The sequence below is a fragment of the Melanostigma gelatinosum genome, assembly GCF_949748355.1.
Source record: "Melanostigma gelatinosum genome assembly, chromosome: 2".
Classification (NCBI taxonomy): Eukaryota; Metazoa; Chordata; class Actinopteri; order Perciformes; family Zoarcidae; genus Melanostigma; species Melanostigma gelatinosum.
Genome location: NC_136635.1, coordinates 16,207,442 through 16,221,980, shown reverse-complemented (window position 1 = coordinate 16,221,980; position 14,539 = coordinate 16,207,442). Strand labels below are relative to the sequence as shown.

The following is a 14,539-nucleotide window of genomic DNA, read 5'->3' as shown; positions in this document are numbered from 1 at the left end:
ATTTTGGGTGTTTGTGCTATCAAACAAGCACTTTAACAATAGCTCCTTGGGCTCTGGGTTATGGTGATATGCTGTTTTGACAATTTACAGATATTTGATAAGGATTAAACTAAAATCAACATATTAATCTGTGAGAACAAAATTAATCAGATGCATCCCTACAGTCGCCCATAGCCTCCGAGCGCTGAGGTATAATGTATAGCTATAGCCCCCGTCATCTGTAATTCGTCTGGTTGCTACCGGTAGTTAACACACATCAACAGTGTGGCGCACAGTCCACCTTCTTCATGCTAAATCCTGTGTTGAACACCAGTTTGCTTGCTCTAATTGCTCACACAAAGCTTTTTATATGCAGCAATACAGTTGTCAGTAACAACACAGCACCACTTCTCTCACAAAAGACATAAACTAATTTATGCAACATGTAAATCAACACCCACCTTGTAGCCCTATCTACGGGGTTTTATTGTCTTTTGTTGTTGCCGAAGGGCAAAATAGTGTGTTATTGTACCTCCGCCCACACCGATGTTGTGAACAGAGTAGAGAACGTAAACGTCGAGTAGATGAAATCCATAGCTTACAGAGCAAAGCTTTTAAGAAGATATTACATATGGAGTAATTTCCCTGTGGCACTGCCATCCACAGTGCAAAGGCAGCTAAAGGAATATTGTTGTTTAGCCAAACCTCATAACAAGTGTGTTTAGATCAATCGTCTTGATAGGCTAATGATTTAATCACACATTTGCAAACAGTTATTATCTTTAATAATTAGTGCAGCAGGGCTGGAGGTTGTTGTCCTATTCTTTTCATCCCCCGGGGTCCAATTTAGTATCCTCCAGCTGCAGCAGGAATAAGATCCCATTCTGCAGGGAGGGTGTTTGTCCTTCAGTGCTATACAGAAAAATACAGTATCCTAGGCTACGGAGATGGTGAGACAAAGCAGTGGAGTGAAAGAGAGGCCAGTGCAGAGGAAGAGAGCACAGACCTAAAGGAAAGGTATGAAATGAAAACTTTGTATCCCCACTTTCAACATCACAATGCATGGGGGCATTCTCCAAGGCCTTATAAGGTTGATATCATGGCTCTCCAGGGACCTCTCACTTTCTCTAATGGCCATGCATTAGTCTCCTCCATAGTGTTGGTCATCACCCTCTTCCTCAGCCATTGTTCTCCCTCTGTTCTCCACTCCCCGCGGTACAAGCCCTTTCTTCCATCTTTATTCTGTCCTGTCAACCACTTTGTTTGCCTCAGAGTTTTACAGAAATGTCCCCACACTGAATGTCTCGGTCTACTCACTCGTGGCAATACATGAATTCAGATGAGTAGATCAATTACAACAGCTAAAGTGGGATGATTGTGTCTTTTTTTTGGGCAAAATGTGTTTTTTATGTTATCTGTACAGAGGTTCGATAAATATGGAATTCGTATTTTTTTTCCTCAGCAACCGACAATCCAAATGTTTACTTGTGACTTCATTTTAGCAGAATAGAAGTGAAAAATTACATCCAAATAATGCAACTTAACATGTACTATATATATATATATATATATATATATATATATATATATATATATATATATATATGTTCCACAGTGGCGTTAACTCAAGGGACAATATTGCATTTGTGAGAGAAACCAACGAAACAACACTGGTACTTTAAACATCGGACAGCCCAAAGACATTATACAAGTGGACGATGGCTACTGAAATGCATGCTGCATGACCGGATGAGGATAGAAGCTTAGGATATATAATTGCAACGCAGACCTTGTGAGCCTGTCCCCTGCTCGCCCTGAACAATGAACAGCCACACACAACGCCTGCCCTCCCCCTTTGGCCGGGACGGGCACAGATTGGTACACAGCAGGCACCAAAGTCCACCACCAAATATAGACTTCAGATACCTACATTACATAATGGTTATCCCAACTAACTTGTATTTTCTGCAGAGGCAAATGTGGTGGACTCGTGAAATGCACCTCACACAGTTCATAACTTTAATCTATAGCAGCACCATGGATGGCAGGGACTTAATGCATGGAGCAATAGTGTGTCAATTAAACAAAATAAGTAGATATCGGGCTTGAATTTGCCATTTCCACAAAGAGAACTCCGAGGAGCATCCACATGCCGAAGGTGCCGTTTAATAAAACGATGCAGGTAAGGAATTGGACCATTAAGTACACCTACAAATGAATGACCTTCCACATCTCATGACACACTAAAAGGACAAAAGCAATATAACTACAATCGATCATGTTAGGCGTAGACTAAGCTGCGCGTGGATGAATCACCGATAATTGTAGCAATAGGTGTGTACAATCATCCAAAATACCACAATCTTATCATTTGAGTTACATATATCCTTAATAACATGCCAGACTTCTAAAATCCAAGAAACGTTGTCGGTCAAAGCTCACCGCCCTGTTGTTAACACTGATGCTGAGGACAAATCCACAGGCTGAGCAAATCAGCATCCACCCACCGCTCCTCCGGATGCCTGGAGGACGAGTACTACAGCCTCGCTGGCAGAGCGGGGCTTATCGATGTTTACCGATGATTAATACAGAATAAGGTCTTACCTGCAGAATGTCATATGCTGATCAAGTCACCTCCTTTAGGGTTTTGTGAGGGATGTCAGTGCGTGTTTCACCGACAGAAAGCGTAAAGAGCACGGGTGCCTGACAGCGCCGCCCCGGAACGAGTATAAAACAAAACGAACCCACTGCGGTTGTCTGGTCTGTGAATACAGCCCTGCGCGAGAGCCAGCTACCCCACCCGAGCAGCGCGAGCTCGTGCGTTAACGTTACATGGACACAGGGGCGTTTCTAGGATTCAAAGAAAGGGGGGGCTTAGCCCCAAGGGGAGTGGTATGTTTGCGCGCATAGTGAGCAGCAATTTCTTTTGGGGCCCATTTGGGGCCTTGGATATCCATTGTTTCAGCCAGTTCATTAGATTGGTTCAATCAGAAAGAGTGTGATTTTGCTCTGTAGTTTTGCTTGCATTCAGTATATGATAACACAAGAGACAGAATTTAAGTGAAATTTGACAACACAAATATGAACTTTTCTCAAATAAAGAATATCCGCGTCACTCGCAAATCCTAATTCTTAAAGGGACCACACACAATGGATGGAGAATGGACCTGACAGTGTCAACTTTATATCGTTAAGTATGATGATAGGCTATTGGATTGTAATTTGAAGGGGGAGAAAACATACAAACCAGAACGCACGCACATATGTAGCTTGTTAGAGTTATAAATAACTTGTCCATGTGAGAAACAACTGTTTAATTTAATGACATCACCAAAATAAAAATATATATTTTTTTTTCTTCTTTTTTTTTTAAAGCCAATAATGCCAAATTATTTGGGGGGGCTGAAGAACATTTTAGGGGGGCTTCAACCCCCTAAAATAGGCCTAACGATGCCCCTGCATGGACACAGAGTAATCCGTTACCACAGCCGTTATGAAGACCACTATTCCGGCTGTTTAATTAATAACAACATCAAAACGCTGTTGTTCTTTTTTTTCTGCTACACGTACTTGACACTATGAATTAACATGTAGTAGGTTAACCGTGCTGCACAGATGTTTACATACGTTAGCATTAGCTAGATGATTAGCCAACTAGCTTAAATTGATAGCTAACATTGACTAAATAAGAGCATGCATGTTAAAATGTGTGCTAACTACGTGCCACTAGTGCACTCGCACTTGTTGTATAAAAGAGTCAGTGTGTTTTGTTTAGCACCTCTGAATATACAAGTGTCATGGCAGAGATGTCCAACCATCATGATCCTTCACCAGCCCACTGAAACTGCAGCTTGATTGACAGCACTGACCTGTCTGTACTCTGTAAGACTCTTATCACACCCTCACTGAAACTGCTCTTTGTGCAGCTGTGATGTTCAACCAGCTCCCTGAGCTTTTAAACAGTGATTTTCTTTTCATCAGAGAACAAGCTCTTGTCTGACAGCTTTGGCTTGATGGTTGAAATACCTCTGCATTTGTATGATTTTTCTTTCCCACAGTTTCCCCAACCAAAAACCATTTTGCAGAATGTTAATGTAGCCTACAACTGTTGTGGGAAGCACATCTTTCACCTTCATCGTTTCTATTGATAAGTTGAGTTTGGTGACTTTATGTTATATCTCCATAGCTCCACACTGAGCTAAAGTCTAATCAATCTGAATAATTGATATCACCTGTGTGTGCGTGCAATGGCCTTTGAAAGTATTTGAGGAATCTAAATATGTCTTTAAATCAGTGGCAAGTCTTGTAAAATGATCTGTAGGATTTTTCAAACAATCAGTTCACAAGAAGTTACAGAAAAACAAGTATTCTCACCTCTAGTGTCTGCAGCAGGCTCTGAGATATGTAGCTCACACTTCTCTGTTCACAATGGAGTTGAATGGAATTAAATTTGTGATGCTGAGATATTACATTTTAAAATGCAGAAAAAAGTTATCAAAGGGTTTATTCCTTCTTCTGAGGAAAAAGAAAAACGCCTTCTGAGTATAGTGTATTATTCAGAATAACCTGTTTCATTTTGGCGTAACTGTACACAATAGAGCATTGGGCTGGATTGTGTTATTCCTTCTGAGATTAAATACTGTGTAAATTTAAATAAATGTATTAATTACATCAAAAGGAAGATTCCCTCTGAAGTGCCTCAGCCTCTGAAGTCATGGACAGCAGGACAGCGCTGCCACTGAGTGGTCATGTCTTAACATTACAGCTGAATGACGCTCTAACAGCTTGATCACTGATGGACACGGATGAAATCTGCCACATTAAATCCACAATGCATCAGAGAGCCAGACTTAATCCCCTTTGAAAGGCAAGATTATTTCACCAACAAATAATCGCTTATCATGCTACATTTTCAAAAAAATAAAACAAAATAACTTTTGATCTGGCAATCAAGTCAAAAATGCTAAAATGTGTCGAGGAGGGATATTCATGAAAGTGTTTTATATCTTTTTTAAATGCAGAAAGGTTAAGATCACCACGAAAAAAGAATAGTATCCAACTCTATTAGTGATACACAGCCCATCCATCTGACAACATAGTGAGGCAATTATATATACACACACAGTATGTCTATCAGCAGAGGTTTGCGACTGAAAGTTATTATAATTTCCGTGTTTATTGTTGAATTATGTTGTTCATCACTGCCCAGTGTCAATTCATGATGTTACTGCTGCAATATGTTTGTTCAATCATCTTTTCAGTTACTTTTTTTTCTCTGGGAGATAGAACAATGAAGAAGTGATCTTGCAGTAATTATATTGGACTTAATATATGATAGATAGATAGATAGATAGACTTTATTTCAGACTCGGGGTCCATACAGACAGATACATAAAAAGACAGACACAAACAATAAAAGTACATTGGCCTAGCAATGCCTTACAAAGAGACAGCTGTACCAATGTCGCCACAGCTGGACTGGTAGCGTGTGGTGCTAAACCTTATGTTGGTTAAAACAAGTATGATCCCATGTACAGAGTCATTCAGTCTACAGAACATGAATATGCTAATAATGGACTTACTATTATACATTAACATATACAGCTCTTATAGCAGCCCAGGGGGATCTCTCTGTGAAATGCCTCAGCAAAGATTGAACCTATACTCAGAGATTGTATTCTCTAATCTTCTTGCAAGTTTGGGCTGGGTCAGAAACCGTTTCTGATGTGGGCAAATATAAAAAAAAGAGTATTTAATCAGTTATCTGAGAACACATTCTTTTTTGCAGTAATGATGACTCGTGGTTAAGAGACATGAGGTCAGAGGTGTACGGTAACAACACAGCAGGACAGTGAACAGGGTTAAATCCCATGACGAAAGAAAATCACAATTGTAAATTGCGTGTTGTGTAAAACATTGTATACTGTGTGTGCATGTCAATAACTCCAACACTAGATGTTTCAATCATTTGTTCTATTGTTAATTGATGTCAATGTCTTTCATACTAATATTTTGCAGGAAGTCCTGGTGGCCTGTAAACGTTGGGATCTCCTCCGCTGCGCCCATGCTCATTTGCCTTCTGATCAGCAGCAGAGTCCTCAAAACCGTGACCTGTTTTTTGTTGCACCCACTCTCTGGCATTACTGAGATCAGAAAATAAACGAAAAATATCAGCACGAGCAGATGACAGAACAAGTACTTTTCAAAACCTCCTTACAAAGTGCTGTAAAATGGTCCATGAGTTGAAGCCTCATTAAGGCCTGCAGATTGCTTAATCAGGTGATATTCATAGTTTATACAATGTTTGATACAAAGATCTGTTACCATCTGCATAGAAATAACAACATATAATGCCTTTTGAATTGTGTGAGCTGATAGCATTTAATAAAGGGCCGAAAAATGATCCCTGAGATCATTTACAATTTACCAAACACCAATAAGGATGTAGAAAAAATCTCTTAGATCGATCTGCAGCTTTTCATTTTAACAAGAATGAATTTGAGAAAAAAACTAATATGCAACAGTCAAGAATGTAAAAGCAGATAATGCTTTCCTTCTCTTGCTGCTCTCACTCCTCACCTGATAACCTCAGCTGCCCACCTGCCCCCCTCTCCTCTCTTGGCAGCGTCAGCGTTTCCTCTGGCATGAAAGTAGTGGTCTGACTCCTGATAGTTGGCCTCCACCATATCAGTGTATGCTCGCGCCATATCACGAGCTCCTGATCAGGACAGAAGACGGTTTAGTCAAATGAATGAGAGAATTCACAAATATTCATGTCATTGTCATTGCTAAAACACCTAATCCGGACATATGGAATACAACCAAACACATTGTTCTTGTGGCTATGTTAAAAGGGTCATATTTCTAACCGTAAAGGGCTTCAGCAGGAAAGTTGTACCACTCGGCATTGGCTTCCACAACTAGGATCAGAACAATCCCTGCCAGAAGCAACTTCATGGTTATAGATGTCTAAAAGGAAAACAAACAAATAGAAATGACATATAGTTCACCTTTAAACACAACATAATATACATACATTTATATTTTTCAGGTCTTTCAAACTTACTTTGCCGTTCCTGCAGAGTTCAGAGTAACTCTTGATAGATTCTAGAGTATCTTATCAGTGAGGACTCCACTGATCGGACTGACTTATATTCTACTCTGAAACAAGCTGAGTTGTAGGATTTCTCAATAGTGAAACTTCCAATCCATTTGAAGGCCGGTTACATACTGTGGACATTCCAGAGTTGTGCAAAGGCAGGGACAACAGCAAGCTTTATGTAAACAAAAAGGTGGAAGAGGTTTTTTGCTGCATGTCATGAAAAATCAGTTATGTTAAAATATCTCTTTTTTATATTTGTCTAATATTTTTGATCATTTTTGATCCCTTTTGTTTATGTTGTCATCTTAATTTAAAACTTTTGGGATTTTTACAAGGAAAATGCTACAAAAAAATGAATAATATATATATATATATATATAAGATTATATATATATATATAATCTTATATATATATATATATATATATATATATATATATATATATATATATATATATATATATATATATATATATATATATATAAGATCTTATATATATATATATATATATATATATATATATATATATATATATATATATATATATATATATATATATACATAAGATCTTATATATATATATATATAAGATATTATATATATATATATAAGATCTTATATATATATATATATAAGATCTTGAAGGATTAATCTGCTGTTTGGGTCCATCTACTACACCATAACACTGGAGGATTAAAGCATACTCAGGTTGTGTTGATGAATGCATTGTTTTGAGCTCAGAGAAGACACTGTGACAGGCTAATAAATATGAATCACAAAGATTGTGTGAGGAAAAAGTGAGGGTGAGGAAGAGAGCTGATGCAATGAGAAGCCTGGAACAGGAAACGCCGAGTGTGTCATATGTCTGAGACATAGAGAGAGCATCAGTTTTCAGGAATGAATGCTTTGTGGATGCAATAGATTAAACTGATTCCTCACTCGCCATGAAATAGAATGGGGGAGGCTGTACTGGAAGACAATGTGCTTTACACAGATACATAAAAAACACACAAGATGTTAGAGGTGGCAGACAGAAATCTGAGAGGTAGAACAAAGGAACAAAGACTCAACCCAGCAGAGCACTGAACTGGTACTAAGCCATCAGGTACAATTATCCCAAATAGGGGTGTTTTCTCTCCCTGAAATCAATTGTTCGACAGTCCGGTAAAGTCACTCTGATAGAAACAGCATGTTGCTATGGGCTTTTCTTAGGATAAAAGTCCATAGATAATTAACCAAGATCCTGTGTAATACCTCATGTAGTTGTTTTTAAATATACTTGTATCAAGAAGAAGGTTGTTCCAATAAGAATTAAGCTTGGTGTCATATTCCAGAGCTTATTGAGCAAGTTATTTACAATGCAAAAATAAAATCAAGTCAAGCTACAACTATTTTATCTAGGTAAAAAGTTGCCTCAAAGCAGTTTACAATGTGTACCACATGACACTCTCTATTCTTAGACCATACATTTGGACAACAAAAAGCTCCCTACTCCTTTAATGGGAAAATCCAGAAACCACAGGCAACAGCGATAAACGTTGTAGGTTATACAGTAGAAAGATGTTTAAAAAAGTGATGGTTTTGTTTTAGTATACAATTGCATCAGTTACCAGCAGACCACAACAAGCTTATAAGCAAGTGCCATTTTCCTGTCACTGCTAGTGAAACATACACACATTGTAAATTGTATTAGTCAAACGTTATAAACACGCACGTTTTAAAAACTAGCACTAACTTTGAACTGGACTGGCCTACATATTTAACAAACTATGGAGGGGGGCATCATTCCCCATCAGCACCCAGCAGACTGCCACTGGTTGATGTGTAACACTAGAGACCGCCAGTGAGCCATGATACGCGCATGGCTCTGGGAACGTGAATGGTGAGTCAATGTGCCTTATCGACCGACTGTATGGGCCCATCGGCTGTAATGGCACGATGCTCATAATGACAGAAGACTGCTCGTGACACAAGAAAAGCTTGATAGAGGCTCAGCACGTGAGCAAGAGAGAGGAAACGTGGAGGCGAACTTCGGCAGGTTGTGCATAAAAAAAAGGTATATGCAGAGATGCACGTGTGAATCGCCGAGTGTTGATTCCACAGTGTAAGAACCGGTGTAAGGATGATTGAAGATCAGGACTGATGTGAAAAAGATGACATTCATGCCATTTCTGCTCACAATTACGAGTGAAAGTGTGCGCAAAATGTCTCGCTAGAATCTCAGATGAAACGGTCTACACAACACTGTGTGCACGGATTCGCAGACGACCTCCTACCGACTAACTTCACGTCACCCCGCCCGTCTGCCCGCCGTCTCCTCCCTAGAACATTTTGCTGTGGTCATCCCTTTGAGCGACTCTGGGCTGAGAGAAAAAAAAAGAGACGGACAGAGACAGAGGGAGAAAGTGAGTGTGTGTGTGAGAGAGAGAGAGAGAGAGAGAGAGAGAGACCCAAAATCACCAAGACTACCTGCTCCATCCAGCACAACAAGGGGTGGAGGACGCACAAGTGCAAGCGCGTCCGTGCGTGCCAGCCGACCAAGACAATAAACGCGCATGCAAAGACCGCAAATCCAGAAATTGGAATAAGAGTTTATCTTGAGAACTCTTTGGAAGAGAGCACAGCTTTGCGACAAGAAACCAAGACAGCATATGTGAGTACACGGTACGAAGAGCCATGCATCTCAACAGAGAAGAAGACAACAGCAAAGGTGAGCAAAAGATTTCCGCGGCCATCGGTGGATGGTTTTAATCCAGACTCTGTATAGTTCAAAGCTCTCGCGTTGGTTGCCAGATGCCCTTGAGTGTGCCATATCAAGTAATGATGCTGGGGGTCATTCCAACAAGCCAATGGTCACTGCTCTCATGCTTCTGTTATTGCCTGTCTGCTTTTCACCAAAACGCAGTGCATGCGAGAAGCGAGAAGGGCTGTTGCATACACCCAAGGTGGCACTGTGTTGGCTGTCTGTGAGAGAGACTTGAGCACTTGTTGTGCCCGATTCGGTCGTTTTCAGCACGAGGTGACCTGAGCGTAAAATGCACAAGGTCATCCATTCCCGGTCATATTGACGAGCAGCGTGTTGGTGTAGCGACGAGGTGCGTGTGTTTCGGAGGATACCGTTGTCTATAATTGAGACGCCACGGTGTGTCCTCCGATGTGGTCGGAGGGGAGAATTAGAGAGCAGACGGTGTGTAATGACACGAGCCCCCTCCATCAAATGATGGAGTAAATAGCCTCTGATGTGTCTGCCGGAGCCGTGTCGAATATTTTTACTCCCAATCTTTGAACTGAAGTCGAGGTCACTGACTAACACCAGATGCTGAAGGAGATTTGCCTCTGAATGTCTGTCGACTTGACGCAGCCTGTGTCTTATTGTGCATTGTTCAATAAACACCAATGTAACTTATCTTGTGTTCACCACACCCACATGGAGCGAGTTAATTCTACTACAGCATAAACATCAGCTGCACTGCTCAACCTGCACACTTGTATGAGATTCAACAATTTGTTGCATGTAATGTTCCAAAACTCTCCAAATGTAAGCGCAAATGTAAAACAAGCGGCATATCAGTGCAGTTCTGGACAGAATCCCAGTTTATTTTCGTCAAAATAGTAAGAAGACTCTTCCACACTCTAAGTGTTCGAAATCTCTCTGTAAACTCTTTTCCTCACAACTGAGAAGCATGATGATAATGATGTAATAACGCTGGCAAGGGAACATAACATTTCAGTTTGTATGTGCAGCTGTCAGGCTTCATGGTCGGCTAATATCTTTGTCTTTTACCAGCTGCAAAGCATGCTGTTCAGAGAGGAGTTCCCCATGTAGTGAGTGGTGCTCTGCATCATCCCTCATCCAAAATGTCTTATGACCTCATTGCCAGATATGGTTTCAACAGGGACAAAAGATGAGTCACCACCTGCAACTAGAAGTGATTTCATGATTACATGACAGGTGTGTGTGTGTGTGTGTGTGTGTGAATACACACCTGTGTGTAAATTCAACAGAAATTGCAGCATTAAAGCAGCCAATAGTAGAAATTCCAGGACACATCTCAATAAATTGATTGGATTAAATAATTGTAATCATCCCCGGCGGGTTAAAAAGTAGAGCAACAACATACAGCATATTAATGAAATATATATATATATATATATATATATATATATATATATATATATATATATATATATATATATATATATATATATATATATATATATATATATATACAGTACATCATTAAAATGCATATGATAAAAAAAATATGAACTATTTTTAGGATTTACAAATGCTCACATTACCATACTCTGGTATGGTTCCAAATTAGATACATTTAATTCATCAAGTAAATATCTGCCATCAAACTGACATGATGGTGAAACAAAAGCAAACAATCGTGAAAAGCTCCGAGCCAATGAGGCCAGCCGACTGTTTTATCTTTAACCTGTAAATCTGTAATTCTGACAAACAGCTGTTCTGACAGTGTAACTTACTGTGTGTGATATATTAAAGATTCCTGGTGATCTTTAATGTTCTGCAAGGCCACAGCCTGTTTTACCACTTACAGAAAACCCTTAACTCAAACAGAGTGTTATGCTTTAAGACCGTCTACTGTGTCAAAATGAATCATATCAATCACGAATAAATGATCTGACCCAGCCTCTAGCTTGAATTGTCATGTTGCATTAGATTGAGATAGCCTAACGCAGAAATATGTTCATGAAATTGACCTGCAGAGACAATTTCACCAATAATTTCAGGAAAGCATAAAGGGTTTGTTTCCTAAAATATTCATCATTTATGTTAAAAACCTATTTGCCTAACTATGAATCTGCAGCTTCATTAAGACACCACCAGCTCTCTTGTGAGATTGATTTGTGACGTGAGCTAAACAGGAAGCCATCATTCAAACTTCGATTCCTGTGAATATGTTTTGATCAGCCAGATAAGTGTGTTTGTGCAGGTTTAAGTTTCTGAGTAAAATCCTGATTCTTTAAGCACCTGTCAAAAAATACAAATGAGCTGTAGTTTCAAGTCAACACTGAGACAAATCCGTATTGAGCGGCACACGGTGCAGTGACAAGGAAGAAAAAGGAGGCACAGATTCAACTTTTTCTCACCGGATATCGATTCTGATACCTCAACTCAGAGTTGCGAGTACCAATAAGGGACCAGTACTTTATTTAAAATGTTAGAGTCCGCACACTGCACTGTGTGGAACTCATTGGGGTGATGTTTATGGAATGGAACATGAAGCGCAGGATTTCTGTTCCTCCCATCAGAGAAACTGTCAATGTAATTGTGCAGGAGATGCAATTAGAGATTCTAATTTTCTGCAGGTGTGAATGTGAGTAAATGATTGGTCTCTGTACATGTGTTAACTCCTTGATAAGACAGATAGACTGTTCAAATTTGATCCTGCTTCTTGTCCACTGTGAGGTTCAAAGCCCCTCACTACACTGCAAGGGATAAACTGGTTTAGTCTGTTGGAAATTAGTTTTTCTGTTTGTGTGGCTTTGACATACTTGCCTTTATGTCACCTGGATATAATATCTGAAGCTGCCACATAATTAATCATAAAAAGACAGGAAATCTAACTGTTGGCAGCTTTTCATAATAGAATTATTTATTCTCGTGTTATGGGCTTAATTTGTGTTGATGTCAGTAATTGGGTTTAAACTTTGATGTCACAATTTAGCAATATAAGTTCTGTGGCTTTTGATTAGCTAATTGATCCGCCTGTCCATGTCCATGCTGCAAGAACAGAATACATCACCTGCAATCAACAGGGTGTTAATATGCATTTCTTTAGAGGAGCACAGTCATTTGCATCTCCATGAAAAATGTGTGATGAATGAGAGGAATGACTGCACTGTGGAGCATAGGCAGAGATGTGTTTCGTAGAGTTGTAGTATTCTGAGGTTGGTTTGTCGAGGTCCTCCCGCGGTGTTGTTGTAATCTCTCCAGAGCAGCCCAGGTGTAAATGTCAGACGTCAATGCAAGGTGCAATGGAGAATCATTATTAATCTGGCACGTGAACAGTCAGAGATAATTGCTTAATATTAGTAGCATTTAGATTCAGAGGGAAATGTTTAATTTTGTAATGGCTCAAAACTAATGGGCTGGAATGTTATTATTGGTTTGAGACAAGCTGCAAGAAAGACGAGAGAGACAGAGCAGTAATTAATAAATCTGAAACAAAGGTATTTATATTCCCTGTTTAACTCTGAGGCAGAATGTTGGGGAGGAAGCCACTTAGATTTACAGACTCAAGGGATGGGACAGGACGCTGAAGCTGTGAAAAGGGAAATATTGCTCTGTTCTCGCTTTGCTGAACACATATTTACAACCAAAGACGAATATGATAGACGATCATATCAAAATGATGGCTGAATAGAAAAGTCAGACGGGGGGGGGGGTCAGACACAATGTGCCACGGAGAGGGAGTTGGGTTTGTTTGTTGTGAGAAGGCTGAATTAGTACCTTCTTCAGTTGCAATGGTCTGTCAAAACGATTTCCCCTCATGGTGTACAATTCAAAATGAAAGACTCAACAAAAATATTTTTCTTTTTCTGATGGTGTCATGTTGAAACACGTCAGCAGATTTCTCCGTCTGTAAGCTGTGAATAAAATCACCAAAATGTGAGATGTCGGGTGATGCTTGTTTTTGTTTGTCACTATTAAAGTGACAGTTATTTCCCCCCAAAAACCTTATTGCGTAATTTTTAAAAGGAGATTGTAAATACAATGTGAGGAAGTCCGCAAAGAAATAAAGATGTTTTGAAGTTATTGGGAAAAAAGAGAAAGCTGTTTACAAAAGTATAAAAAAGATGGTCCTTAACTTCAGTGTGTCAGTTTCTGCTCACTGTTTTGTGGAGGTAATACATATAAAAACACATCATCTGTACCGATACAAAGAACATATTTGTATTACTTTACATGCCAATCAGAAACTTGTGTTGGCCCAGACGAACACATTGCAAGATATCGTGTATATTTGTGTATTGTGTGTGTGTGGTGTGTGGTTAGACATCCCTGTGCTCTTACATAACACTGTTGCAGCAGCATGCTAAAGACAGCATCCTAATTGTTCTGTACATCCGCCGAGCTTCTGTCTCTCCTCCCGCTTGACCCCGTTTGCCATCTTGTCTGGGTTTTATTTTGCGCCTCGCAATTATGGATGAGAAGTAACGGGCAAGGAAAACAGACGGCCAGAGATGGCGGAGAAGAGATTTTGGAATCTGGTTGCATCAAGAAAGTAGTCTTCCACTGTAAAAACAGTGTGGGTTGAAAAAGTTACTGGCAGATATAGGGGGCTGGTGGAGAAAGACAGAAATAGATAATTGGAGACAGCGGCAGAGCGAGAGAGGCAGTCTACATCTTGCCTTCCAGTCGTGAGTACTTTTGAAGAGGAAGCAAAAGAGAAAAAGAGACATACACTATTCCTTAAAATCAGT

At 39.6% G+C, this 14,539-nt stretch overlaps 2 protein-coding genes across 2 annotated transcripts in view; one reads left to right on the top strand and one right to left on the bottom strand.

Annotated features, from left to right (window-relative positions):
• Window positions 1–5,983: 5,983 nt before the first annotated feature.
• On the bottom strand, window positions 5,984–6,936 carry saa (serum amyloid A; the record flags this gene model as incomplete). The annotated part of the gene is made up of 3 exons (XM_079286369.1): window positions 5,984–6,122; window positions 6,559–6,697; window positions 6,849–6,936. The coding sequence occupies 3 exons, from the start codon at window positions 6,934–6,936 to the stop codon at window positions 5,984–5,986; spliced, it is 366 nt and encodes a 121-aa protein (XP_079142495.1).
• Window positions 6,937–9,757: 2,821 nt separating this feature from the next.
• Window positions 9,758–14,539, top strand: part of syt7b (synaptotagmin VIIb) — a gene marked incomplete at both ends in the record, with an annotated part of 86,641 nt that continues 81,859 nt past the window's right edge. The window contains one exon of the mRNA XM_079293485.1: window positions 9,758–9,791. Coding sequence (XP_079149611.1) covers window positions 9,758–9,791 — 34 coding nt within the window. The remainder of the gene's footprint in view (window positions 9,792–14,539) is intronic.